Genomic DNA, 27,030 nt, shown 5'->3' on the forward strand with positions numbered 1-27,030 from the left:
GATTCTGTCTTAGTAACTGTCAACTCAAGGCCACAGCCCAGGAGTATCTCCAGTGCAAATCTAATGCCACGTACATACGACCGGAAATTTAGACAACAAATGTTCGATGTGAGCATTTTGTCAGAAATTCCGACCGTATGTAGGATCCATCAGACATTTGCTGTCAGAATTTCCGACAAGAAAAATTTGAGAGTGGGTTCTCAATTTTTCCCACAGCAACAGTTCTTGTTGGAAATTCCAATTGTCTGTATTCAATTCTGACAAACAAAAATCATACGCATGCTCGGAATCAATTCGACGCATGCTCAGAATCATTGAACTTCATTCGGCTCGTCATAGTGTTGTACATCAACGCGTTCTTGACGTTCTGAATTTCCGACAACACGTGTGACCGTGTGAATGCAAGACAAGTTTGAGCCAAAATTCAGTCGGAAAAAAATCCACGGTTTTGTTGTCGGAATTTCCGATTGTGTGTACGTGGCATAACTCTACAGTTAGGAGCTCCAGTGATGACCAGGCATTCTCAGTTCCTGACCCTTACTATGTGCCTCTTACCACCTGCTGGTGACATGACCTGTCTATTCACTTTTCTCTTATTGGCCCAGATTCTCAAAGGACTTACGACGGTGCAGCGCCATGTACGCCGTCGTAAATCCTAATCTGACCCTTCGTATCTATGCGACTGATTCTTAGAATCAGTTACGCATAGATATCCATTAAACTATATATCATAAATATATCATCTAAACTGCATTTTTTTTTACCGCTAGGTGGCGCTTCCGCCGAATTCCGCGTTGAGTATGCAAATTAGCTAGATACGCGAATTCCCAAACGTACGCCCGGCCGACGCAGTAAAGTTACGACGTTTACGTCAGGCTTTTCCCGGCGTAATGTTGCCCCTGCTATATGGTGGCATAAGTGCGACGCAACAATGTTAAGTATGGCCGTCGTTCCCGCGTCGAAATTTGAAAAAGTTACGTCGTTTGCGTAAGTCGTCTGTGAATGGGGCTGGACGTCATTTACGTTCACGTCGAAACCAATGCTGTCCTTGCGGCGTACTTTGGAGCAATGCACACTGGGAAATTCCACGGACGGCGCATGCGCCGTTCCGAAAAAACGTCAATCACGTCGGGTCACAGTAGTTTTGCATAAAACACGCCCCCCTGATCCAAATTTGAATTAGGCGGGCTTACGCCGGCCGAATTACGCTACGCCGCCGCAACTTACGGAGCAAGTGCTTTGAGAATACAGCACTTGCCCGTCTAAGTTGCGGAGGCGTAGCGTAAATCGGATACATTATGCCGCCGCAAGGATACGCTGTTCTACGAGAATCTGGCCCATTACGTGCAGAATTTTCACCCTATCCTTTCAGCTGACTACCTCTTCTGGCATTTGACCCTCAGCAATTCCCTAGGCTATCCTGTAGGGCTTTGATAATGTGTATGCCTTCCCTCGCTCCTGAACTAGGAGTTTTGAACTCCTCCAACCTCAGACAACATTCCCCTGTTGACAGTAATGCATGCCTTCTCTTTGGCCACCAAATGAAAAGATCTTGCTGACCAATACAATGTCCCAAAAGGCAGCAGGAGATGGGCCAAAGTGCAACAATTCAAGCTGTGGTTGGAATTTTCATAACAGTGCACCCCGGGGGTCTCTGGAAAATCTATATGAGCTTTAACCTGGAGGTGCCAAGACAGTTTATCAGATTTGCAGAAGCCAATGTTTGTGTTATAGACATTTAAGATGTAATGTGTCAGTTACATTACATTTTCAATTCAAAAAGCAGGCTCATTTGGTGTTCCTATTTCTTCAAGCCAACAGTAATTCACACTGAGCTGAGTGAATATTAACAAAAGTCTCCATTGTAAAGCACTAAGCAGATTCTGCTTACTTCGCCACATGCCACACTTATCTAAGTGACCTGCATATCAATATAAACAATATGAAACAGGGACATTTTCACCCTGATTACTAAGGCATGCTGGCTAAAATGCATATCTCCCAACTGGCCTTGAATTTGATAGACTGTCCCTGCTTTGGAGCAATGTTCCTCTGTCCCTCTTTCCTCCTGACTTGTCCCTCATTTGGCTATGATCTATATAGTTGTATATAGAATGCTCTTTTTATCTTTTAAAAAGTGTTTCCCAGAGCTAAACCTTTCATCTGATTTCTAAATTGCTGCATTTGTAAATCCCAAAAGCCAATATAAAGAAATCAGTGGTAAAAAAAGCACTTGTGGGTTTAAAGGGTCACTAAAGGAAAAAATTTTTTTTGCTGAAATGACTGTTTACAGGGTATAGAGACATAAAAGTTAACTGATTCCTTTTAAAAATGATTAAAAGTAGATAAAAATCAATCATATAATGTGCCTGCAGTTTCACTTTCACTTTTAAACTGGCTTCATGTTCCTGTGAACTAGAGAGACACACAGAACAAAAACAAACATATCCAGGGCAGTGTTTTGTTTTTAAAATGAATCTGATTGGTTCTGTTAAGTTTTAGACACACAGTAATGACAGCTTGGACCACCGTGATAAAGCTCCCAGTACGATGGTTTAAAAGGAAACAGACGAGCAGGAAGTGTGGAGATCACAGCAGAATTACAGCTACTTCAAAGCAAAAACAAACAATGAGGACATGAAACCAGTACTGCAGTAAGGTAAAGGAAGCTATTTAGATAAAAAAAAAAAATTCCTTTAGTGACCCTTTAAGCATTTTTTTTGTACAATTCTCCTTTAACCGGTTAAGACCCAGACCAATATGCAGATTAAGGACCTTGCCCCTTTTTGCGATTCGGCACTGCGTCGCTTTAACTGACAATTGCGCAGTCGTGCTGTGTGGCTCCCAAACAAAATTGACGTCTTTTTTTCCCCACAAATAGAGCTTTATTTTGGTGGTATTTGATCACCTCTGCGGTTTTTATTTTTTGCGCTATAAACAAAAATAGAGCGTAATTTTGAAAAAAATGCAATATTTATAACTTTTTGCTCTAATAAATATCCCCAAAAAATATATAACATTTTTTTTTCCTCAGTTTAGGCCGATACGTATTCTTCTACATATTTTTGGTTTGAGCAAAATTGATAGCGTTTACAAAATAGGGGATAGTTTTATGGCATTTTTATTATTATTTTTATTTTACTACTAATGGCGGCGATCAGCGATTTTTTTTTTTTTCGTGACTGCAACATTATGGCGGACACATCGGACACTTTTGTTCCATTTTTGGGACCATTGTCATTTTCACAGCGAAAAGTGCTATAAAAATGCACTGATTACTGTGAAAATGACAATGGCAGTGAAAGGGGTTAACCACTAGGGGGCGCTGTAGGGGTTAAGTGTGACCTCATGTGTGTTTCTAACTGTAGGGGGGCGGGGCTGAACATGTGACGTCAGTGATCGTCGTCGCCGTGAGTGGACATTTATGGTTCAATGCTCGGCACATAGGCTAAAGAAGAATTCTAATGTTAGCGGACTAGTAATAATAATAAATAAATATAATTATTACTAGTCATACAACATTAGAATTCTACTGTAGCTTTTGGGTGGAGCATTGGACCGGAAATGTACAATTGCGTCGTCGTACAGTTTAGCTGCTTTGTCGAATCTTCTTAGAACATTCGACAGACACCATAAGCCTTCAATTGACAGATTTGACCTTAATTAATTTGGATTTTCGGACCAATGCATTTTTTAACATTTTTTTTAACATTTTTCGGATGAAAACGAAATTTCGAAACAAAATATTTCAGTGTGCACATGTCTAGTAGCTACACATACTGCAGCTGCTGGCTTTTAATAATAGGACACCTGTGCTGGAGTCCAGCGATGTCGGCACCGCAGCTGATGTTTCCATCAGCTGTCGGGTGCTGCTGCCACTGTGGGTAGGGGAACCCGGCATTCAGACATTAAAGCCCAGGTACATGCTCACTATTCTGATCGGTTTGTTGCTTTATATGTTTCTACATAGTAGAAGGCCTTCATCTCTTTCTCAGAGGATCATTCCAGTTTCCTGAGGGTATTTTTTTTTGTCAGTTTAGTAAAAATTATGCTCATTCCACCCAGCTTTCTCTTTTGTTATACTCTACATCAGTTTGAATGCTTCCCCCCCCCAAAGTTGATATATGATAACATCTTTGAGCATTTTGGGGCAGATCCACGTACCTCTGCGCCGGGCGCAGCGTATCTAAGATACACTACGCCGCCGTAACTTTGTTCTTTTTTTTCGAATCCTGAAAGAATTTGCGCCGTAAGTTACGGTGGCGTAGTGTATCTTTGGCGGCATAATGGCGCGCCATTCAAATCTCTGTGATGGGGGCGTGTTTTATGTTAATACGTCGTGACCCGACGTAAACAACGTTTTTTTTTAAACTGCGCATGCGCCGTCCGTCCGTGTCCCAGTGCGCATGCTCAAAATGAACCGGAACAAGCCAATGCTCACGACGGTGACGTCATTCTACGCAAATCCCTATTCGCGAACGACTTACGCAAACGACGTAAAAAATTCAAAATTGTACGCGGGAACGACGGCCATACTTAACATTGAGTACGCCTCATAACAGCAGCTTTAACTATACGCCGGAAAAAGCCGAACGGAAACGACGTAAAAAAATGCGCCAGCCGGTCGTACGTTCGTGGATCGCCGTAACTAGCTAATTTGCATACTCGACGCGGAATTCGACGGAAATACCACCTAGCGGCAGCCGAAAAATTGCAGCTTAGATCCGACGGCGTACTAAGACGTATGCCTGTCGGATCTAGCCGAGATGCCGTCGTATCTTGTTTTGAGGATACAAAACAAAGATAGAATGTGCAAAATTTGAAATAACGCGGCGTATCAAGATATACGCCGGCGTAATACCTTTGTGGATCTGCCCCTTTATGTTTAAATATCTCAATGGGGTTTATTTATTCTGCAAGTTGTACATGGTACAACTTTACAATGGGGGAGTAAATGGAGTGGTTGTTAAAAAATGTGAAGATGTGTAATATTGATCTTGGGTTCCTTTTTCACTGCCGGGTCACACCAGAATTGCACAGAAACACACTCCACACACCTATAGTGATTGGAATGCTGTGCGATAAACAAACACGGAACGTGGATATCCCGCACTGCGTTCCAAAGTGTTTGGGCCATAACTGGGAATAAATACTTACAACTTCTTCAAGCTGCACTTGAATTTGTCGATGGACTTCAGCCATTTGGAATAATGTATCACCTGTAGAAATAAATCACAAAAAAAGAATAAACATCAAGTAAATCACAAACTGTTGGCTATGACATACTTCTTAGACTATCTGGATATGCATCAGAGATAACTGGTGGTTAGATGTTATAGAATATGAAGTTTATCTGTTATCCAAACAAAATGAGTTACCATAGGGATATGTGATACTCTTAGGCAGGGGCGCACTGACCATTCAGACACTCAGGCACTGCCCGAGTGCCCCATGCCACTAGGGGGCCCCATCAGGGTTGCCAGCCTCAGTAAAACCAGGGACAGTATGTAAAAATCTGTGTTTTTAAAAGAATCCCCAAATTATAGCTGCCCCGTCTCTCCAGTACCTTTTCAGTGTGTGTATGTGTATTCTGTGTATGTATACTGTGTGTGTATATTGTGTGTCTGTGTGTATACTGTGCATGTATACTGTATGTGTGGCCTCATAATCTATTGCCTGGGGGGCCCATAAACTCCTATTGCCCGGGAACCCCATAATCTTCTATTGCCAGGGGGCCCCATAATCTCCTATTGCCCGGGGGCCCCATAATCTCCTATTGCCTGGGGCCCCATAATCTCCTATTGCCCTGGGTCCCCATAATCTATTGCCCGGGAGCCCCATAATCTCCTATTGTCCGGGGGCCCCATAATCTCTATTGCCTGTGGGCCCCATGAGTTGTTAGTCCACCCCTGCTTTTAGGCCAGACCTTGGCAAATCATCCCAAAATCCAGGAGCAAGCCTATAAATGTTAGCATCAATGTGGCTTTAATCTGATGTATGTAGTTATCATTCCTCCACCCAACGCGACCACATACTGTATGGTTATCTTCCACTGGCCTCACACACATACAAAACATCAGCCATATACCACATATATAGTAATCTTAGCAGAGCAGCCATGTATATACCGTATCATATCTCAACAACCCTCCACCCTTACAACAGCCATATGCAAAGTTCTCCTAATCCTTACTCCATATAGGCCACATGCATATGGTAGTAAACATCTTACCCCCCACCTTTCCTAGATCTCTAGTTATATCATTGTTGACATAGCGGTCAAAAAATATTGCTGTGGTTAGGCACAGTGGAGGCATTACAATCATCCCATCACAGACCTGCCTGTTATAAAAAGAGTGACTCCCCATACTCTGAACTCCATTGAGCATCTATGTCACATGACAGGAAGTCAAGGCTACTTCCTGGCAATTCGCACTGACAAAGATTTGGGTGAAGGATACCTTTCCACATACATAAAACACAGCCTACCATCCTTTTGCTTCAGTTTTCTATCCAGGTATTGCTGTTGCATACCTCCCAAATTTTTGAGATGGGAATGAGGGACATCTATCAGCAAAAGTATGCAGGCATTGGACACACCCCTTACCACGCCCCCTTAAAGAAGAATTGTACAAAAAAAAAAACAAGATTGGGTAAACCCACAAGTGCTTTTTTTACCACTACAATTCCTTTATATTGGCTCTTGGAATTTACAGATGCAGCAATTGAGAAATCAGATGAAAGGATTAGAAAAAAAGAAAGCTATGACTAAGCACTAGATATTAGTGCGAAACGCGTCGGCTGTGTATCCCACTGTTTGCTGTGAACTGTAGTGCCTTTATCCTTTTACTAATAAAGGCAACTGAAAGTTTTTTTGGAGTGCGGCTGTCCATACATTTTTCTTTCTATTTTTGCTTCGTGCATTGCCAGCAACTGTGGTTTCTGAGAGGACACTGATCGCCAATTATATCCATCTGGAGCGGTGACTCCCTTTTCTCTATATGAAAGGATTAGACCTGGAAAACACGTTTTGATAGATAAAAAGTGCATTGTATATACATCTATATAGATCAGACCAAAATGAGGGGGAATGAGGGACAGAGGGACATTGCTCCAAATCAGGGACAGTCCCTCGAAATCAGGGACAGTTGGGAGGTATGCTGTTGTGAACCAGTTTTACCCTGCATCCCTTTTGTCAGTTATCTGCTAGGTTGGGAACCTTATTTCTTTCCTGTATTTAATGCACAAGGGCTATCTCCCAACACACCAACAGCAGAATTCTTTATATCCTCCATAGATACAGTAGAAAGCCTGACGTATTAAACTGTCAGCATTAAGAAGTTTCTGACAGCCTTTCAGCCATACCTTGGAAAGTTTAAGTAAAAGAAAAAATAAGGAATGGTTTCCTTACAATGTGGGGGAAAACCATAATCAAATTACCCATTGGTCTTTGCACTACTTGGTCACTTGCTGTAGGACTCCACACAGACATTCACATTAGTGAAATAATCAGCAGTGGTTTGGAGAGGTGGACTTTTTTTTTTGAAGAACATTAAAGGGATTTTAAAATTTTAATTGTTTTAAGCTATTTAAAATGCTCATGAAATCCCTTGGATGCTTAATGCTGATGTTTTAAAATTGTACTTTCCTGGAAAATCAGCTAGCCCCCTGAGCCTTGTTCCTGATCATAGGTGTGCACAGCCTATTGCATTAGGGTGTGCACCCCAAAGCTCAAACATATTTTCATGTGTATATACAGTATACTGATGGTGTCAGCAGAGCGGTGGACGGTGTCAGTAGGGCAGAGGACAATTTTTTTTTTTTTTTAGGAGATCCATTAGGGAGCTTTGGTGAAATATTGGGGGTATATTTCTGTGCATTACTGCATGTTTAACGCACTATATTCCAGTGTGTTACTGCACGTTTAATGCAGCATATTTCTGTGCATTAGTGAACGTTTAAAGTAGTATATTTTTGTGTGTTATGTGCCATTTAATGCTGTATTTTTCTGTTCGTTAGTGCCAGTTTAATGTAGTATGTGCACCACACAGGGTGATTAGGGTGTGCCCAGGCACACCTGGCACACCTGGCACACCCTGTGCGCACGCCTATGGTCCTAATGCCTAGTTTTCATGCACACTTCTGGGATTGGACTAAAGAGTAACAAGCCTAGGCAGCCGGAGATGTCAACAAACACAAAAGATCCGCCTTTGGTCCCCCCTCCACATGGATCGATTGGCTCAGATTGGCAAAATCTTCTGAATGACTGTGCAAAGATTTATGCTGGTGTTAAGCAGATGGGGGAATGCCATCCCTGCCGAAAGAAGACAGTGGGTATTGCAGCTATAGCAGCTGCTAGTGATAAAATCCGGCAGGCTGGTTGTACCCAAGTTGATTGATCAATCAACTTGGTACATTTAGCCTGCCCATTACCGATTCGATTCAAACTGTGTGTGGCCGGTCCTACTCCCGTATTTAGGTAACACGGTCCAAAAGCTGGAGTTAGCCATGAAAACAAAAAATTGTCAAGACAGTTGCTGTATATGACATCGATGTGAATGGCTGCTATCCTTGAAGAAAAGTTCAATTCTGATATTGCAGAAATTCACTTACTCTGTTCTGACCTCCTTTTAAAAATGCTTGTTACCTGGCTATGTGCATCTTCAATAATTTGAATTACTGACCTGGAACAAGCATACAGCAAGCAAAGTCAGGCGTTCTGATCTATGTACCGTATTTATCGGCGTATACCGCGCACTCTTTCCCCCTGCCGAGTCCCCCCGAGCGCCTCCGGAATTTACGAGCCATCTCTCCTGTTTACTCGGCTCTAACATCACACACACAGTCACGCTTCCGCCACCGGCATTGGACCAGTGTTCTATCAATCACAGGAGCTGGTCCAATGCCGATGGCGGAGGCGGGACTGTGTATGTGACTGCCGCCGAATGAACAAGAGATGACAGCTCGGTGATATATCACCCAGAAGTCTGGAAGCCCACCGAGGTAAGTTCAATATTAAATGATGGCATCATGTTCACATACTGCAACAAGATGACACTAGGGTGCCCACGTGTCCCGGATTGCCCGGGACTGTCCCGCAATTGACATGTCTGTCCCTGGTCCCAGGCACCTTCATTCCGGGACAATACAATGTCCCAGAATGAAATAGAGGACACAGCCACCCCCTACTAACTAATAACTACATTTCCGGAACTGGTTGCTAGGGCCGGCGCTGCCTGGTGTCTTGCAACCAGTGACAATTTACTCTCAGACAGTGAGACCGGGAGCGAGGCCTGCACCTAGTACAGCACTGCTGTCCCCACCCACCTCGGCACCTCCTCCTTTTCTGGCACCCAGTGGCAAGCGGCAGGGACTGGTGGGATCTTCACTCTCCAGATAGTGATGCCACTCCTTTCCTTCTACGCACGTGGCTCATGCAGAGGGAGTGACAGCAGCACTGCATCTGGTGGCAGGCTATGGGGGTGGCAGGAGGCACTGCATCTGGTGGCAAGTGGCACATTCACCTGACAAATAACCCGCCACCAAATTCCCCATTAACCCAGAGACTACATTTCCCCCCGCCCCACCTCATCTTTTTTTGGGGAACGTGAGAGAGAGAGAGGGTGTCCCTGAATGGCAGTTTGGAAATGTGGTCACCCTAGATGACACTCCTGGATTTGTGGCGGTGGGTGAAGACACAAAATACAGTAGAGAAATCCAAAACAAAACTGACATATAATGCCTGATAAATAACTCGAATCAGAGGCTGCAAATGGGCACATAGGCTGCATCTAGGCAAACTTAAATAACACAAATAGCCAGATTCAGGTAGAGTTACGCCGGCGTATCAGTAGATACGCCGTCGTAACTACAAATCTGCGCCGTCGAAGATTTAAGCGTATTCTCAAATTGAGATACGCTTAAATGTTGCTAAGATACGACCGCCGGCGCCGTCGTATCTTAGCTGACTATTTACGCTGGTCGCTAGGGGCGTGTACGCTGATTTACGCCTAGAAGGCGTAAATCAGCGAGACATGCCTATTCACGAACGTACGCTTGCCCGTCGCAGTAAAGATACGCCGTTTTCGTAAGGCGTTTTCAGGCGTAAAGATAAACCACCAAAAAGGGTATGTTAAGTATAGACGTCGGAACCGCATTGAATTTTACAATTTTTACGTTGTTTTTGCGCAAGTCGTCCGTGAATGGGGCTGGCCGTAATTTACGTTCACGTCGAAACCAATGAGTCTTTGCGGCGTAATTTGGAGCATGCGCACTGGATTATGTCCACGGACGGCGCATGCGCCGTACGTTCAAAACGTCAATTACGTGGGGTCATGCCTTATTACCAAAAACACGCCCACCCCTTCCCAATTTGAATTAGGCGCGCTTACGCCGGCACATTTACGCTACGCCACCGTAACTTAGGACGCAAGTGCTTTGTGAATACAGCACTTGCCTCTCTAACTTACGGCGGCGTAGCGTATATGAGATACGCTACGCCTGCCTAAAGCTAGGCACGTCTACGTGAATCTGGCTAATAGGCTGCATCTAGGCTGAAGATGGGCACATAGGCTGCATTTAGGCACAGATTAGGCTGCATTGAGGCTGCAGATGGACACTGACCACAAAAGTTTTTTCCTGAAACTTCCCTCTGAAATTGGGGTGCGCGTTATACGCCGATAAATACGGTACTTGTTGTGGGTCAGTAACTCAGAATAGAATCAGCATGGCCAGTCATGCAACTGGCATTTTGTTTTTCTCAGCAAAGTAGTAAATGCCCAGCATTGCTGTCTGTTCTCCTTACTTTCTAGCCTCTCTGCATTTGTCTCCAGGCTATCACTTGAAGGAAATCTGTCATGAAAGAAAAATGTGAACTGCCATTGCTGATGTCATTCTTTAAAAAGTTAGTTACAAGTCTGTCTCTTGTTTTAATACTTTGACTCACTGACCCAGAGCAAGTAGCAAGTCATTAAAACCAATCTGGTAAGCAGAAAACGTGTCCCCTGGGTCTGAGGTTCTGTGTTTTTAAAACTTTGGATCAGAATAAAAGTCATCCAAATGGCTTTTTTAGAAGGAAAGGTCAGTTATAGTCAATATTTTTCTTTCAGTGTGGCCTTTCTTTATCTTGGTCATAGAAACAATAGTGCAGGATAAGGGGGGAGGCAAGGCAACTTTCAGTAAGCCTGTACTTCCATAAGAATTTCAGGAGCCTCCTGTTCTTTACAGCCAAGGAAGTGGCCATCTTAGCTTCTGCTTGATCTGTAGTTGCTGTGGTGCTGCACATGTGATCAGTTCTAATGCCCGTACACACGATCATAGTCCTCTCCATAAAAATATCAGAAATTTGTGCTTAAAGTAGAACTATAGGCAACACATTTTTTTTTTTCATTTTGGATAGAGTAAGGAAGGATTATAGCCCTGTCAGTTTATTTTTTTTACCATCCCTCTCCCATTGCAGAGATTTCCTGTCACTTCCTGACCCATAGCCAAACAGTAAGTGAAGGTAAATCTATGCAAACTAAGAGAATTCATTGCCCCCCCCCCCCCCCCCAGGCCCTCAGAACTAGTGTCCCCACTTGAAAATTTCAGGGCGGGTCTTAAAAAGCAAGGGGTGTGGCCTTAACAGAAAGGGGTGGGTCATTTTTAAATTAGGGGGTGCATGAGTTTAGTCAGGCCTAGGGGGCAGCACAAAACCTAAATACACTAGTGGTATATATCCCCATCCCCACAAACAGCGTGGATGGACAAATCCCCCTGCCGGGCTTATGAATTTTGACAACCACTAGCAATGGCTGTCAGAATACCCAAACAGTGCCTGCAGCTGTTTGAGTACAGTGCCTGCAGTCCCGGAATAGCTGTAGACACTGTTTGGGTATTCCGACAGCCATTGCTAGTGGTTGTCAAAATACATTAGCCTGGCAGGGGGATTTGTCCATCCACGCTCGCTGTTTGTGGGGATGATGGAATAGTTGAATTTCTTTTGTTTAACCACTTAAGGACCCCTTCACGCCGATATACGTCGGCAGAATGGCACGGCTGGGCACATCAACAAATATGTAAGTTGTCCTTTAAGCCCAGCCGTGACCCAGCCCGAAGCTCTGTGACCGGGAACCACGGGACCCGATCGCTGCGAGTCCCGCGATCGGTCCCCGGAGCTGAAGAGCTGTGTGTAAACACGGCTTCCCCGTTCATCACTGTGGCGGCAGCATCGATCGTGTGATCCCTTTTATAGGGGGACACAATCGATGATGTCACACCTACAGCCACACCCCCCTACAGTTGTAAACACACTTCAGGTCACACATAACCCCATCAGCGCCCCCTGTGGTTAACTCCCAAACTGCAATTGTCATTTTCACAATAAACAATGCATTTTAAATCCCAAAAATGTGTCAAAATTGTCCGAAGTGTCCGCCATAAAGTCGCAGTCACGAAAAAAATCGCTGATCGCCGCCATTAGTAGTAAAAAAAATGTTTTTTATAAAAATGCAATAAAACTATACCCTATTTTGTAAACGCTATAAATTTTGCGCAAACCAACCGATAAACGCTTATTGCGATTTTTTTTACCAAAAATAGGTAGAAGAATACGTATCGGCCTAAACTGAGCAAAAAAAAAAATATTTTTATAGATTTTTGGGGGATATTTATTATAGCAAAAAGTAAAAAATATTGATTTTTTTTTCAAAATTGTCGCTCTATTTTTGTTTATAGCGCAAACAATAAAAACCGCAGAGGTGATCAAATACCACCAAAAGAAAGCTCTATTTGTGGGAAAAAAAGGACGCCAATTTTGTTTGGGAGCCACGTCGCACGACCGCGTAATTGTCAGTTAAACGCAGTGCTGAATCGCAAAAAGGGGCAAGGTCCTTTAGCTGCATTTTGGTCCGGGTCTTAAGTGATTAACAGACAGCATAAAGTAAGGAATTCTATTAGTAAATGAATAACTTTAGAGAGATTTTCTCTCATTTACTACCCTGCTGACAACGATTTCACTCCATAGGAAGTGAGGAAAAATACAAAAACAATACTTTTATAAAGCAGGGGACCGTTAGGACCCCCATCAGTTGTTTATTTCGGCTTGTGTCCCTGTAGCCGATTTTCCCCCACTTTCTCATAAAACAATTATTGCACAAACTCTTGGCACTATATAAATTCTTTATAACATTAATTATGGTTTGCACTGACACCAATATAAAGATACCTTTTTTCATGCGGTGCTGTTCGATTTAAAGTGGATGTAAACACAATTTTTTGTATTTTTTAATTAAGGCTTGCACCTTGTAGAGTATAGGATTTCATGTCATCTGTGCCCAGAGTCCATTTCTCCCCCTTGCTGTGAGTGACAGGTGATTTCCTTATCTCATGCACTGAGCCAGATAGAGACATTCTGTGTACTTCACATCCCCCCTTCGTTCTTCTCCAGCTCTCCCAGGATTGGCTGCTCCACACCTCAGCATGATTGTGCATGCTGAAGTCATGTTGAGTTGAATTGAGGTATCTTAATATAGCGCGGTCTTACCCCGAAGGGTCCCAACGCGCTTAGCAGAGTTCCTGGGGAAGAGAGACCCAAGGACTATGAGCTGCAAGGAGCAGCAAAGAGGGTGAAATTAGGGTGCAAGTTCCGTATTCAGAAAGAACTTGCGCCCTAAGTTACGGCGGCATAACGTATGTGGTCCGGCGTAAGCCCACTTAATTCAAATCTGGATGATATGGGCGTGTTTTATTTAAATTTCAGGTGACCCCACGTATTTTACGTTTTTTGCATGCGCCGTTCGTGAAAGAATCCCAGTGCGCATGCTCGAAATTACGCCGCAAATCTTCATTGCTTTAGACGTGAACGTAACTTACGTACAGCCCTATTCGCGAACGACTTACGCAAACGACGTAAAATTTTCAAAACTCGACGCGGGAACGACGTCCATACTTAACATAGGATACCCCTCATATAGCAGGGGTAACTTTACGCCAGAAAAATCCGAACGTAAACAACGTAAAAAAAAATGCGCCGGGCGGACGTACGTTTCTGAATCGGCGTATCTATATAATTAGCATATTCCTCGCGTAAATATACAGAAGCGCCACCTAGCGGCCAGCGTAAATATGCAGCCTAAGATACGACGGTGTAAGACACTTATGCCGGTCAGATCTTGGGGAAATCTTTGCGTAACTGATTCTATGAATCAGTCGCATAGATACGACGCCGCACACTCAGATACGACGGCGTATCCGGAAATACGCCATCGTATCTCATTTCTGAATCCGGGCCAGTGAGTTTACAGCCACTTTAAGCCCATATAAAATGACTGCAAAGAATTGCATGTGTAATTCCTGTCCGAATCAAATGCGTTTTCCCACACCACTCCTGTGTGAACCCTGGCTTGTCATAGTGACTTTAGCTTGAGTTCACACAGGAGCGGGGGCGGTGCGGGAAGCTGCATGTGATTCGGACAGGAATTACACATGCGATTCTTTGCAGTGCAATTTGAGCCCATTTTTTTTTTTTGTATGAGCTCAAATCACACCGCACCACACACACACAAAAAAAGGTATTGGTAATTGGTATTGGCGAGTACATGAGAAAAAGTATCGCTACTCGTACACACTGTGCAAAAAATGGTATCGGTGCATCCCTAATAATAATTATTATTATTGCTGTAACAATAAATAAGGGAAAACTATCTAAAGAGCCCCATGTAGAATTAGTAACAAACCAGAGATGTAATCTTTCCCAACTTTACCCAAAACTATAATAAAATGTTTTGGTTGGACATACACCTTACGTAAATGTTTAATAAGCTATGAATATAAGCTAAACTGTGGTGTTTACATTAGAAGGAATTCCTCTGGTTATGTCACTGGGTTTGCACCATAAAAACATCTCATCCTCACAAGCTACAATAAGAATGAATATTGTTTCCAACTGATTTTACCCTAATTACCACATTCTTGAAGGGCAACGTGACTCAGATTATCATTTAGTTCTAAAGAACTAGCGCATTGTTAATCACGCAGCTGCATAGCTGGAATACTCAGTCATGGAAGTTGGTGTCTGCATAGATGACAGACTGCATTAATCATAGCATGGCGCACACATTGTAGTTGTGAGGTGAAGTTAAAAGGAGCTTAAAATGTCACTAAACCCAGTTTGAAAAAACAAATATAATACTCCTTACCTTAATAAGCAGTCATCTAAATGTTGGATTCTATATGCCAAAATATATATGTGAAAATTTGTTTCTGCACACTTCCTTTATGAGGGTGGCGATGCTGGTTCTACATGGCACCACTGTGTGTGGAATGTAGCCACACTCCTCAATGTATTCCTGATCCGAATTTCTACGTGTCAGCGCATCCAGTACCGGCACGTAAAAGCTCTTTGCACGTTCATTGCAGCCCCACCCATGAGGTATAGCCCATGGGTTACTTGGGTGACAGCAGGACCAGATTCATACTTGTGGGAGGTACTAGAGCTGAAAATGAATGCTAATGGCTGTGCATGCGCACTGGTATATGCAAGTGCAATGATTCTTGGGATATTTAGTCCGTGTAGAACAATGCACTCACTTTCACTGTTCTACACAGCAGTGGCCATAGTACATGTGCACTGCTTGTACCTTGAAAGCGTAAGTGCGGGGAAAACTCTTCTGTGGACAGCGCAATGAGGTAAGTATTAGTATTCAGTAAATATTAGTAATCTGTGGATTAAAATCGAGAGGTGCTGGGTTGGATGTTTGTTTTTAGCTTAAGGGTTCAGGATCACTGTAAGCGTGAGGGGAAAAAAAGGCTGATCACTGGCTTTTGTCACAAGGACATCGGTCCCTCACACAGAGAGCCACGGCTGCCACCTGCCAGTGCCACCTATCAGTACCCACCAGTGCCACCTACCAGTGCCCACAGTGCCACCTACCAGTGCCCAAAGTAACATTATCAGAGCTCACCTGTTCTGCCAATCGATGCCCATCAGTGCCACTGATCAGTACTGCCTATCAGTGTCACCTACCAGTGCCCATTAGTGCCACTCATCAGTGATCATCAGTGCTGCCTATCAGTGTCACTCATTGGTGCCAATCATCAGTGCCACCCATCAGTGCCACCTCTCAGTGCAGCCTATCAGTGCCCATCAGTGCAGCCTCGTCACTGCACATCAATGAAGGCAAAAAATTACCTGTTTTCAAAATGTTTTTTTTTTTTTTTTTATTTACTCTGTGTAGCATCAAGGTTACCTCTTCATAGTTACAGGCTAGAATTATTGCTCTCGCTCTAATGTTTGTGGTGATACCTCACATGTGTGGTTTGGACACCGTTTACATGTGCTGGCGCCACGTACGGGTACTTTATTTTTATTATATTTTGACAACTTTCCCTTTACATTTTTTTTTGTTGATTACTTTTATTCCTATTACAAGGAATGTAAACATCCCTTGTAATAGGAATAGGGCATGACAGGTCCTCTTTACAGCAAGATCTGGGGTCTATAAGTCCCCAGATCTCTCCTCTAGGCTGGAAAAGCTGAATCACATCGCCAGGCGTAACTAATGTCTGAAGCACATCACTAGGTTTGGCGACTGTCTGAATCGCATCACCAGGTGTAACTGCAGTGGAACTTGCAGACAAGTTAGCCTGGCTGTGTGTCCAAGGGAGTTTAGCGACAGGCAAAGGTAGGGGTAATCCCGGGTGTATGACGTCTGAGGATTTAGAGGAAGTTTCCAAACAGGGCTCATGGTCAACGGACAGGAATAATATGAGATAGAACGTATTCTGGACTCCAGAAAAGTAAGGAGTGCTGTTCAGTATCTGGTGGCCTGGAAGGTCTTTGGTCCTGAAGAAAATTATTGGGTCCCAACTGCATCTGTTCACGCTAACAGACTTGTTCGGAACTTCCATCCCCAGAATCCGGACAAGCCTGCTACTAGGGTTCTGGGGCCCCCTCCTCAGAGGGGGGGTAATGTCAGGATTACTTAGTGCCCCTGTCCCTCATTCCAGCACCCGGGTGTTGGCTGTTGCTTCTTTCCCTGCCTGTGTTCACCTGCAGGTGATTGATCTGATCAGTCACCTGATAAAAGCAACCCAAACACTCTATACCTTGCTTGTGATAGAAACAGTTACCTGCATTGTTCCAGATCAAGCCTCCTGTTTGTCTGCCTTGCTGTTGGATTTCCCTGTGTATGACCCGGATCGGATATTGGACTACTCTCTGAACTCAGCCTGCCTTATTACCTGGACCATCTTAGAACCACGCTATCTGTCTGCTAAACTGCAAGTAGTCTGTTGTTTGCTCTGTTTGTGTCTGCCTTGGTGTGGTGGCCAAGCACTATAACATATAACATGTATATAAGTCCTGAGGGCAACCAAGTACCGGTAGGCCTGCTTGTCTTAAGGGAAAGGGGGCTGCTATAGGTGAAGCACACAGTAGCTAGCTATAGTGTGTGATCACCTGCATTGAGGTAGATGTGACATTCCTGACAGGTACTCTTTATGTCTAGAGGAAAAAAGATTTCATCTCCAAATACGAAAAGGTTTCTTCACAGTAAGAGCTGTGAAAATGTGGAATTGACTCCCTCCAGAGGTGGTTCTGGCCAGCTCAGTAGATTGATTTAAAAAAGGCCTGGATTCTTTCCTAAATGTACATAATATGACTGGATACTAACATTTATAGGTAAAATTGATTCAGGGAAAATCCGATTGCTTCTCGAGAGATCAGGAAGAATTGTATTTCCCCTGCTGTAACAAATTGGATCATGCTTTGCTGGGGTTTTTTGCCTTCCTCTGGATCATCTGTGGGTGAAGCATTGGAGTATACAGCATAGGATTGCATTTTATTTATTTTTTGGTTGAACTAGATGGACTTGTGTCTTTTTTTTTCAACCTGACCAACTATGTAACTATGTGTGTGACAGCTAAACCTCTGTATTTTTAGTGAGTATGTATGTTAAGTTACCGTATTACTGCAGCATTTACTTTGAAGTAACAGTTACATGATGATCCCATTTGCTAGCTCCTTCTACGATTTTGCTTTTTTATTTTTGTTCTTGTACTATAGGGCTTAGGCTCCTTTCACTGCGACTTTACAGTGCGACTTTCATGCAACTTTTGGTGCAACTTTAATCTGATTTTACATTCTCTGGACCAAATTTGCATCAAAAGTCAGACCAAAGTAGTGCAGGAACCTTTTCTAAGGTCGCAGCTGCTCAGTAGCATCAGTCGGAACGGCTCTCATAGACACACATTGAATTTCACATGTCCTACAAGTTGGGGTCTCACAAGTTGGATCCCAAGTCGCAGAAAGTTGCCTTAGGGGCGAGCATGAGTTAGGTCCGAACTTAGGTTTGGACCAAACCAAGAGGCAAGCTGTCACTCCCACCAAATAAGAGTCAAATCATATTTACCCAAGGCATTCGCCACCCCACAGCTGCGCTTAAAGTGGAGGACCCCCCAATTTTTTTTAAAAAGTCAGCAGCTACAAATACTGCAGCTGCTGACTTTTAAAAAATGAACACTTACCTGTCCAGCGCGCCCGCAAAGCCGGCAGAAGAGGACGAGCAATCGTTCGGTCCTCGGATGCTGCCACCGCCATGCTCGGTGAGGGAATCAGGAAGTGAAGCCTTGCGGCTTCACTGCCCGGTTCCCTACTGTAAGTGCGCGGCGCGCTGTTACTGGTCCCCGCTCTCTCCTGGGAATACTGCGTTTCCCAGAAGACAGCAGGGGAGTGACGCGAAGGGGCATGACTACCGCGGGAGTCAATACCTGAAAGTAGTGCAAATACCTGTTTTATACAGGTATCTGCACCCCCTCCCCCTGAAAGGTGTCAAATGTGACATCGATTGGGTTGAGGGTTCCGAAAAGCGGAAGTTCCACTTTTGGGTGGAACTCCGCTTTAATAAAGGGGTGACATCATTGACCTAATATGGCCACATAGTTATATTTGGTCAATGACATTGCCGAAAAGTTTGGACCTAACCAGTGCTTATCCCCCTTAACAGAATTTTAGACATGCAACCAGATGGAGATCTGAGTGCAATTATTCTTTATTCTTAAACAACTGTTCAGACAAAATATAATTAATATAAGCTTACCTTATTGGGGTAATTAACAAAGAGAAACACATACAGTTTTGTAGTGCAAATATTGGTGCATTTCTCATCTGACTAATTACCAATGATATAAGACACGTTTACGTGATATTGCACCAGCTGCACCATATCACAGTTAAAGTTTCTATGAACTGTCCGATCGCATGAATAATAATAATAATAATAATAATAATAATAATAATAATAATAATAATAATAATAATAATAATAATAATAATAATAATAAATATAATAATAAATATAATAATAAATATAATAATAAATATAATAATAAATATAATAATAAATATAATAATAATATGGCACTAATGTTTTAATTTAAAAACAGTTCTAAAATATAAACCATTACTAAAGTAATATAAATATTGTATTAAGGAGGGGCAGACAGCGACAATTGGCACTGCAACAAGGAGAGGAGAAGGAAAAATTTAGAACAATCCCAGCAGAAAATGACCTCAGATTTGTGCCAAAGCTTTGGCGCACGCTGAAGTAAGTGCATTCAAATCTGGCACACCACCATGTGATAAATTAACAAATTGGCGTGCTCCTCTTTTCTTGTTCCATCCCTTTATTGAAAATCAAACGGAATACAAACATTGGTGGAGTTGGTACAAATACAGAATAAAGTGGGATTCAACATCCATGGTAAGTAAAATATTTATTGGAACAAAGCAACTACACAACGTATAACAGTAACACGTAAATTGACTGATATTTAATAATAGGAGTGGAGATCAGAGAACCAGGCCGACGTAGTTAGAGTGGTATAAACTTCTGGGCACAAAAAAGACTTATAAAGCAGGCAATCCAGAGGAACCAGGGTGCAAAATAAGCACACAAAAAAAAAAAACAAGTAACATACACCAAAGAGTAGAGAAAAGAAAGTTGGAAAAGGCTGTGTTAAGGGAGCAGGGGGTAAAGAATGAGGTGTACTGCCCTCAGTGGGTTGGGGTAGTCCAGTCCCCTTACAGGCAATTGGAAAATCACAGTTCAAGAAGAGAAGAGTCAAAACCTGGAGGTAAAAAATGATCTACCAATGGTTGCCAAACCTGTAAATGTTTAGGGACTGTGTCGTATGTTACTGCGAAGCATGGCCTGTATGAAACAGCATGCACCACAGACTGCACCGCATGCACTTGCACCACAGACTGCTTTTCAGCAATGGAGGTATAAACCTTAAAGTTTAAACTTTTTTTTCCATACTGCATTCTCTGCATTTAGGTAAAAATTGCCCCAATAGCTATTCTCCCCCATCTCTAAACCCTTGCCTGCCACTGCTCCAGAACAGTCTGTCTCCAGCACCACTCCTCTTTTGTTCACAGGCTGCTGATGCTGTTAGTCAAACTCCTTTGAGAAAGGAGCAGGGGTGTGGCTTACCGGGGCTGTGTATGTCTATGTATGCACACCGTCCGGCTCCCAATGGGATCATGCAAACATGGGTAACTCCTTAGCACCCAGCTTGCTACAGAAAGCACTCAAAGGAGATAGGAGCCAACAGAGCCACTGGGGACTGTCAGAAGAAGAGGTAAGCAACCTTTCTGTGCAATATCATTGTACTGAACAGGTAAGTATTACCTCTTTTTTTTTATTTTAATTTTTTTTAGTAGCTCTTTAATCTCCCCCATGTTTTTAAATTTTGAGTGCATTACCAAACTGTTGTTGTTACTAAAGCAACCCTTCTACACTATACTTTGTGCTCTCGTTTAGTTTTTTATTGCTGTCTGTGTCCCTTCTAGGGGATTAACCTCTCTATTTATCCTGAGGGAAATTATCACCGGCTCTGTAAGTGAGGGAAAAGTTTTAGTTGTCGTTGGAAAAGGAATAGAAGAATCTATAACTGGGACAAAAAATAGGCCCGGGCATTTTGAATTGAGCAGCCCATGACATGTTAACCAGCCCTTTCCCCACTCTCCACCCGAATGAAAGCCAACAGATGCGTGGGACCAAGAAAGAGCGAGGGGGGGTGGAGAGCACAGGGAAGAACCTTGAGAACATGGGGTGGGGCGAGAGCACAGGTGAGGCAGAGAACACAGGGAGAAAGAGGAGAACACAGGGGGGGGGCAAGTGGAGCGCACGGGGGGGGAAAGTGGAGCGCACGGGGGGGGCAAGTGGAGCGCACGGGGGGGGGCAAGTGGAGAGCATGGGGGGGGGAAAGTGGAGAGCACGGGGGGGGAAAGTGGAGAGCACGGGGGGGGGAAAGTGGAGAGCATGGGGGGAAAGTGGAGAGCATGGGGGGAAAGTAGAGAGCATGGGGGGGGAGTGGAAAGCACAGGGGGGGTGGGGGAGAGCATACTGTGTGACAACTGTGAGCCTTGTTTGAGGCTTTTGATTGTGTTGCGGCCCCATTCATCTTAATTCCACCATTCACAGTACCAACCCCATATGCAACAAGGAGGATCATTTTTTGACATACCACGGCATGTTGTGTACACCCCCATTAGGCTGCCTTTGCAGCTTAAAGAGGGGTGGTTGGGGGTGGTGGTGATAAAAAAAAGGTTAACTTCCTAATTTTAATGTCCCCCAACTGCAAGTGTAAATTATCTTTCAAGAGATTTCCCTTAAGATGCTAAAACTCCTTAGTTACCTTTAGTTTGTATCCATCAAGAAACATTCATTCCCATGACTTGGGAGAATAATAAAGAGCCTTATTCTACATTTTAGGTGCTTATATAGTAGAACTTCCTCTACTCCCAGAAACAGCAATAAAATGAATGGAGCTGAACCCTTATGAATTGAGTTCAGGGCTTTCCTGACATAGAAAGCAGTTTCACGGAATGTGTAACAGCCATTAACTTAAAGCAAACCGTTTTGCATAACTTTGAAGGTCACTTGGGCAACAAAAGGTGTAAATGGAGACAAGTAACCCTGGCATGAAGAGGGAGGCCATGGGAGAGCCAGGCACTGACTATCCGCGCACCTCACCCATCCATTCTGTCAGTGTTAGGGAGAACTGAGCACGTTGCCAGGACAGCAAAACGGGGAATGCAATTTAATTTCAGAAAAGCAGGGAGCTGGCAACGATGTCAAGGAAGGAACAGAGCAGAATCTGAGGATTAGTTCATTTTACATTCCCCTTGCAGGAGCCACACCATATTTCACGTCTTACCAATTGTATGTGGAAGGAGAGAGTTAACAGGAATTTCTGTCTCTCCGCAGGAAAGCAGAGCTTCCTGTTTAATCAGCTTTGCAATGAATCCCTGATCTTGAAGGGTCCTAGACACTAAACACTCAATGCATGAAGGAGCCAAGTGCAAGGCTGGGAGGAGGGAATTGGATATAAAGATGAATTAATAAATACATAAAACTTACCAAGCTCTTTAGATCCTTGGCTGATGCTTGCAAGTTCGCCAAGTTTCACAAGGGCATCAAAGTAGCCCTTTGCCGCTACCGTAACACCTGCAACACAAAGGATAGCTTTATTTGTCTGGCAACTTAACATTTTCCATAGGTATTACTCCAACTATATGGTTATAAATACCACTATCACAAGTCATGGTTTTCTAAAGGATTGCAACCATTGGGCTAATGCAGTGGTCTCCAAACTGCAGCCCATGGGCAAGATGTGGCCCTTTGCTTGCCTTTACCCTGTTTCCCCAAAAATAAGGCCTACCCTGAAAATAAGACCTAGCATTATTTTCCAGGAGGGCTGCAATATAAGCCCTACCCCAAAAATAAGCCCTAGTTAAAAATGTTTGTAAAATCCTATAATCCACTCTATTATAGTATTATATAATGTACAATGTGTGTGTTTCTGTAATATAATTGCGGGGAAGAGAGCTCCGGCGGGTAACAGAAGTGCTGAGTGGCTCTATAACAAATGTATTTGGCACAATTATATTACAGAAACGCACACATTGTACATTATATACTACTGTAAGAGAGTGGATTATAGGATTTTACAAGCATTTTAACTCAGTTCACACTGGGGATTCCTGACAGGCAGGGAGGGAGAGAAGACCACACATTACATGGTAAGACCTACCCCGAAAATAAGCCCTACTGTGTCTTTTGTTGCCAAAATTAATATAAGACCCAGGCTTATTTTCAGGGAAACACGGTATCTGTCCCTTAAGACACTATTCCTCCTGCCTCGCATACACGACCGGTTTTCCCGTCAGGAAAACTGTCATGACAGCTTTTGGCTGGGAATCCCAGCCGTGTGTACGCTACATAATAGCTTTCCCGACAGGAAAACCACCGGGAATCCCAGCAGGAAAAATTAGAACATGTTTTCTTTTTTCCCGCCGGGATTCCCGGCATTTTTTAGGCCGGCAGTTTTTCTATGGGGAAAGCCTGCGGTGGAGCATACACATGGCCGGGTTTCCCGACCAAAGCTCTCATGGCAGTTTTCCTGCCAGGAAAACCGTCCGTGTGTAGGGGGAAAAAGCTACCAAGCAGGTTCTCCTCTCGGTTTTCCCGGCGGTCTTTTTACCGCCTGGAAAACTGATCATGTGTACAAGGCATCCCACTGACACCAACAATAGGTCACTATTCCTTCTACTGACACCAAAGATGGAGCACTATTCATTCCACTGAAACCAATGATAGGGCACTATTCCTCCCACTGACACCATAGATGGGGCATTATTCCGTCCACTGATGCCAAAGATGGGGCACTATTCCTTCCACCGATACCAATGATGGGGCACTATTTCTCCCACTAACAGCAATGATGGAGCCCTATTCCTCCCAGCTCTATTTCATCGGACAAACTGATCGTGTGTGGGCCCCATCGGTTTGTTTTCCATTGGTAAAAAAAAATAGAACAATAGAAAAAAATGATCTGTGTGGAAGTTCATAGGTCAAAAATCCATGCATGCTCAGAATCAAGTTGACGCATGCTCGGAAGCATTGAACTTCATTTTTATCAGCACGTCGTAGTGTTTTACATCACCACGTTTGGACACGGTCGGATTTTTGACCGATGGTGTGTTGGCAAGACTGATGAAAGTCAGCTTCATCGAATAGCCGACAAAAAAAATCCATCGGATTAGATTCCATCAAATATCCAATCGTGTGTACAGGGCTTTACTCAATGTGTCTCCAGCTCTGTGGTGTCTAGCAGCAGTGACACCTATGCCAAAATCAGCAGATAGGGTCTCCTCCAGCCCCTCACACTTCACATTTCTCACCAGTCAGCTGACCTCTAGTCTCTGTCTGCCCCACAGCCATGCCGTGAACTGAATGGGCAGCCACAGGCTCCAGGGACTGCCCTGCTGGGCAGCTGCGAAAAGGCTTAGAGTGCTGCAGGCTTCAGGAACAGCCCAAGAGCCGGTGACCCCTGGCAAATCGTCATTTGACCCCCAGGTTGAGAACCACTGGTTTACAGGCATACAATTACCAAAAACACACATACATGCCATGTTTGGTTCAGAGTGGATAGCAAACAGATTTGCTGTGCTCTCTCTTTGGAAAATATACAGTATACAGTAAAACATTGGTTTGAGAGCGTTGTGCAAGACGAGCAAAAATTGTTTAATAACTTTTGCCTCGATATACAAGCGATGTCTGGATATAAGAGTAGTGTCATGTCACAACTGAGCATAAAAGAGAAGAGAGGCATCTGTAAGTGTAGCAATATGGTTACATTTGATAAAGGTACAACATTTGGCAAGATATTGCTACACTTACACTTAACTCTCTTCTCTTTTATAACTCTGTAGCTCCTGCTGGATTTTTTGGGGATCTTCTAATCCCCTTGTGGAGGCTTCCATTTGTGGAGGGATATTTTATGGTTACACAACCTATCACATTGCTATAATCTTTTTATATGGACTTTAACCTGAAGGACCTATGAATAAATGGTCGTGGAACGAATCATTTGAGTTTCCATTATTTCTTATGGGGATATTTGCTTTGATATACAAGTGCTTTGGATTACAAGCATGTTTCTGGAATGAATTATGCTCGCAATCCAAGGTTTTACTGTACATTTGTGCACACTGTAATAAAAGTGATTCCAAAGCAAAGAGCAATACATGAACAAATAATATGAAAAAGTACCAATGACTAATTGCACAAATAGGCATCAAATGATTATTCATAAACTCCAAGCCACATGGCAGTAATCCACAACTGCCTGTGAATACATGTATCATATACACTCACCGGCCACTTTATTAGGTACACCTGTTCAATTGCTTGGTAACACAAATTGCTAATCAGCCAATCACCTGGCAGCAACTTAATGCATTTACGCATCTAGACGGGGTGAAGACCACATGTTGAAGTTTAAACGAGCATCAGCATGGGGAAGAAAGGGGATTTAAGTGCTTTTGATAGTGGCATGGTTGTTTCAAAAACTGCTGATCTACTGGGATTTTCACACACAAGCATCTCTAGGGTTTACAGATAATGGTCTGAAAAAGAGAAACTATCCAGTGAGTGGCAATTGTGTGGAAGAAAATGCCTTGTTGATGTCAGAGGAGAATGGGCAGACTGGTTTGAGATGATAGAAAAGCAACAGTAACTCAAATACCGTATTTTTCGGCGTATACCGCGCACTTTTTTCCCCTTAAAATAAGGGGGAAATCGTGGGTGCGCGATATACGCCGATACCCGCTTCCCGCACTCAGTTTGAACGCCTTCGCCGACATATACCGAGCGCAGTACACTCGGGTACATTTGGCCAGGCTCGGCTTCGCTCGTGGTCACGCTCTGTGACGTTTATGCGTGAGAAGCCGAGCATGCCCGAGTGTACTGCGCTCGGTATATGTCGGTGTAGGCGTTCAAACTGAGCGCGGGAAGCGAGGATTCGACTCGGAGACAGCGCTGGAGAAGCCGGGAGGACACCACAGAGGCCGTAGACGGACGCCGGACCGGACAAGGCCGCCGATGGACGCCGGGCAAGACACCAAAACTGTAAGTAATAAAATGTTTGTTTACAGGAATTTCGGGTCTACATTAGGGGTGCGCAATACCCCGATAAATACGGTAACCACTCGTTACAACCAAGGTGTGCAGAATACCATATCTTAAGTTACAACACATTGCACCTTGAAGCAGATAGGCTACAGCAGTGTTTCTCAACTCCAGTCCTCGGGGCGCACCAACAGGTCATGTTTTCAGGATTTCCCTCAGATCAAACTGCTGTGGTAATTACTAAGGCAGTGAAACTGATAAAATCACCTGTGCGCAATAATGGAAAGCCTGAAAACATGACCTGTTGGTGCGCCCGGAGGACTGGAGTTGAGAAACACTGGGCTACAGGAGCAGAAGACCACACCAGGTGCCACTCCTGTCATCTAAGAACAGAAACTGAGGCTATAATTCACACAGGTTCACCAAAATTGGACAATAGAAGATTGGAAAAAACGTTGCCTGGTCTGATGAGTCAATTTCAGCTGCGACATTCAGATGGTAGGGTCAGAATTTGGCATAAACAACATGAAAGCATTGATCCATCCTGCCTTGTATCAATTAGACGATGAAAAAAATAGTTTAGATTCATAATCTAATTATTTTGTTTTGTTCAATTCGGCTGATTCGTTAAATTCGTATTCGGAATTCGTTTTATGTATTTTTCAAATTTTTGGGGGATTACCTTTTTATTCGATTCAAAACGTTTGAACCTATGCCTTTTGAATCTGCTGAATCGATAACTTTTTATTTCGATGCTAATGTGGCAAAGTGAAAAAAAAAAAAAAAAATCTTCATCAAATGATTACAATGACTGTTTAACCACTTCCTTACCGGGCCTATTCTGGCACTCCTCTCGTACATGCAAAAATCATATTTTTTTTATTAGAAAATTACTCAGAACCCCCAAATACTAATATATATATATATATATGTGTGTGTGTGTGTGTGTGTGTGTGTGTGTGTGTGTGTGTGTGTGTGTGTGTGTGTGTGTGTGTGTTTTTTTAGCAGACACCCTAGGGAATAAAATGGCAGTCATTGCAACTTTTTATCTTGCACGGTATTTGCGCCATCATTT

The 27,030-nt window shown here is 43.4% G+C and overlaps 1 protein-coding gene across 1 annotated transcript in view; it reads right to left on the bottom strand.

Annotated features, from left to right (window-relative positions):
* The window catches only part of LOC120915307 (brain-specific angiogenesis inhibitor 1-associated protein 2-like), a 189,585-nt gene that overhangs the window by 79,261 nt on the left and 83,294 nt on the right, over window positions 1–27,030 (bottom strand). Inside the window, exons 3-4 of the mRNA XM_040325687.1 lie at window positions 22,404–22,490; window positions 5,158–5,219 (exon numbers count right to left, since the gene is read on the bottom strand). Of these exons, the coding sequence (XP_040181621.1) occupies window positions 5,158–5,219; window positions 22,404–22,490 (149 nt within the window). The remainder of the gene's footprint in view (window positions 1–5,157; window positions 5,220–22,403; window positions 22,491–27,030) is intronic.

This window comes from Rana temporaria, chromosome 10 (genome assembly GCF_905171775.1).
Source record: "Rana temporaria chromosome 10, aRanTem1.1, whole genome shotgun sequence".
In the NCBI taxonomy this organism is placed as follows: Eukaryota; Metazoa; Chordata; class Amphibia; order Anura; family Ranidae; genus Rana; species Rana temporaria.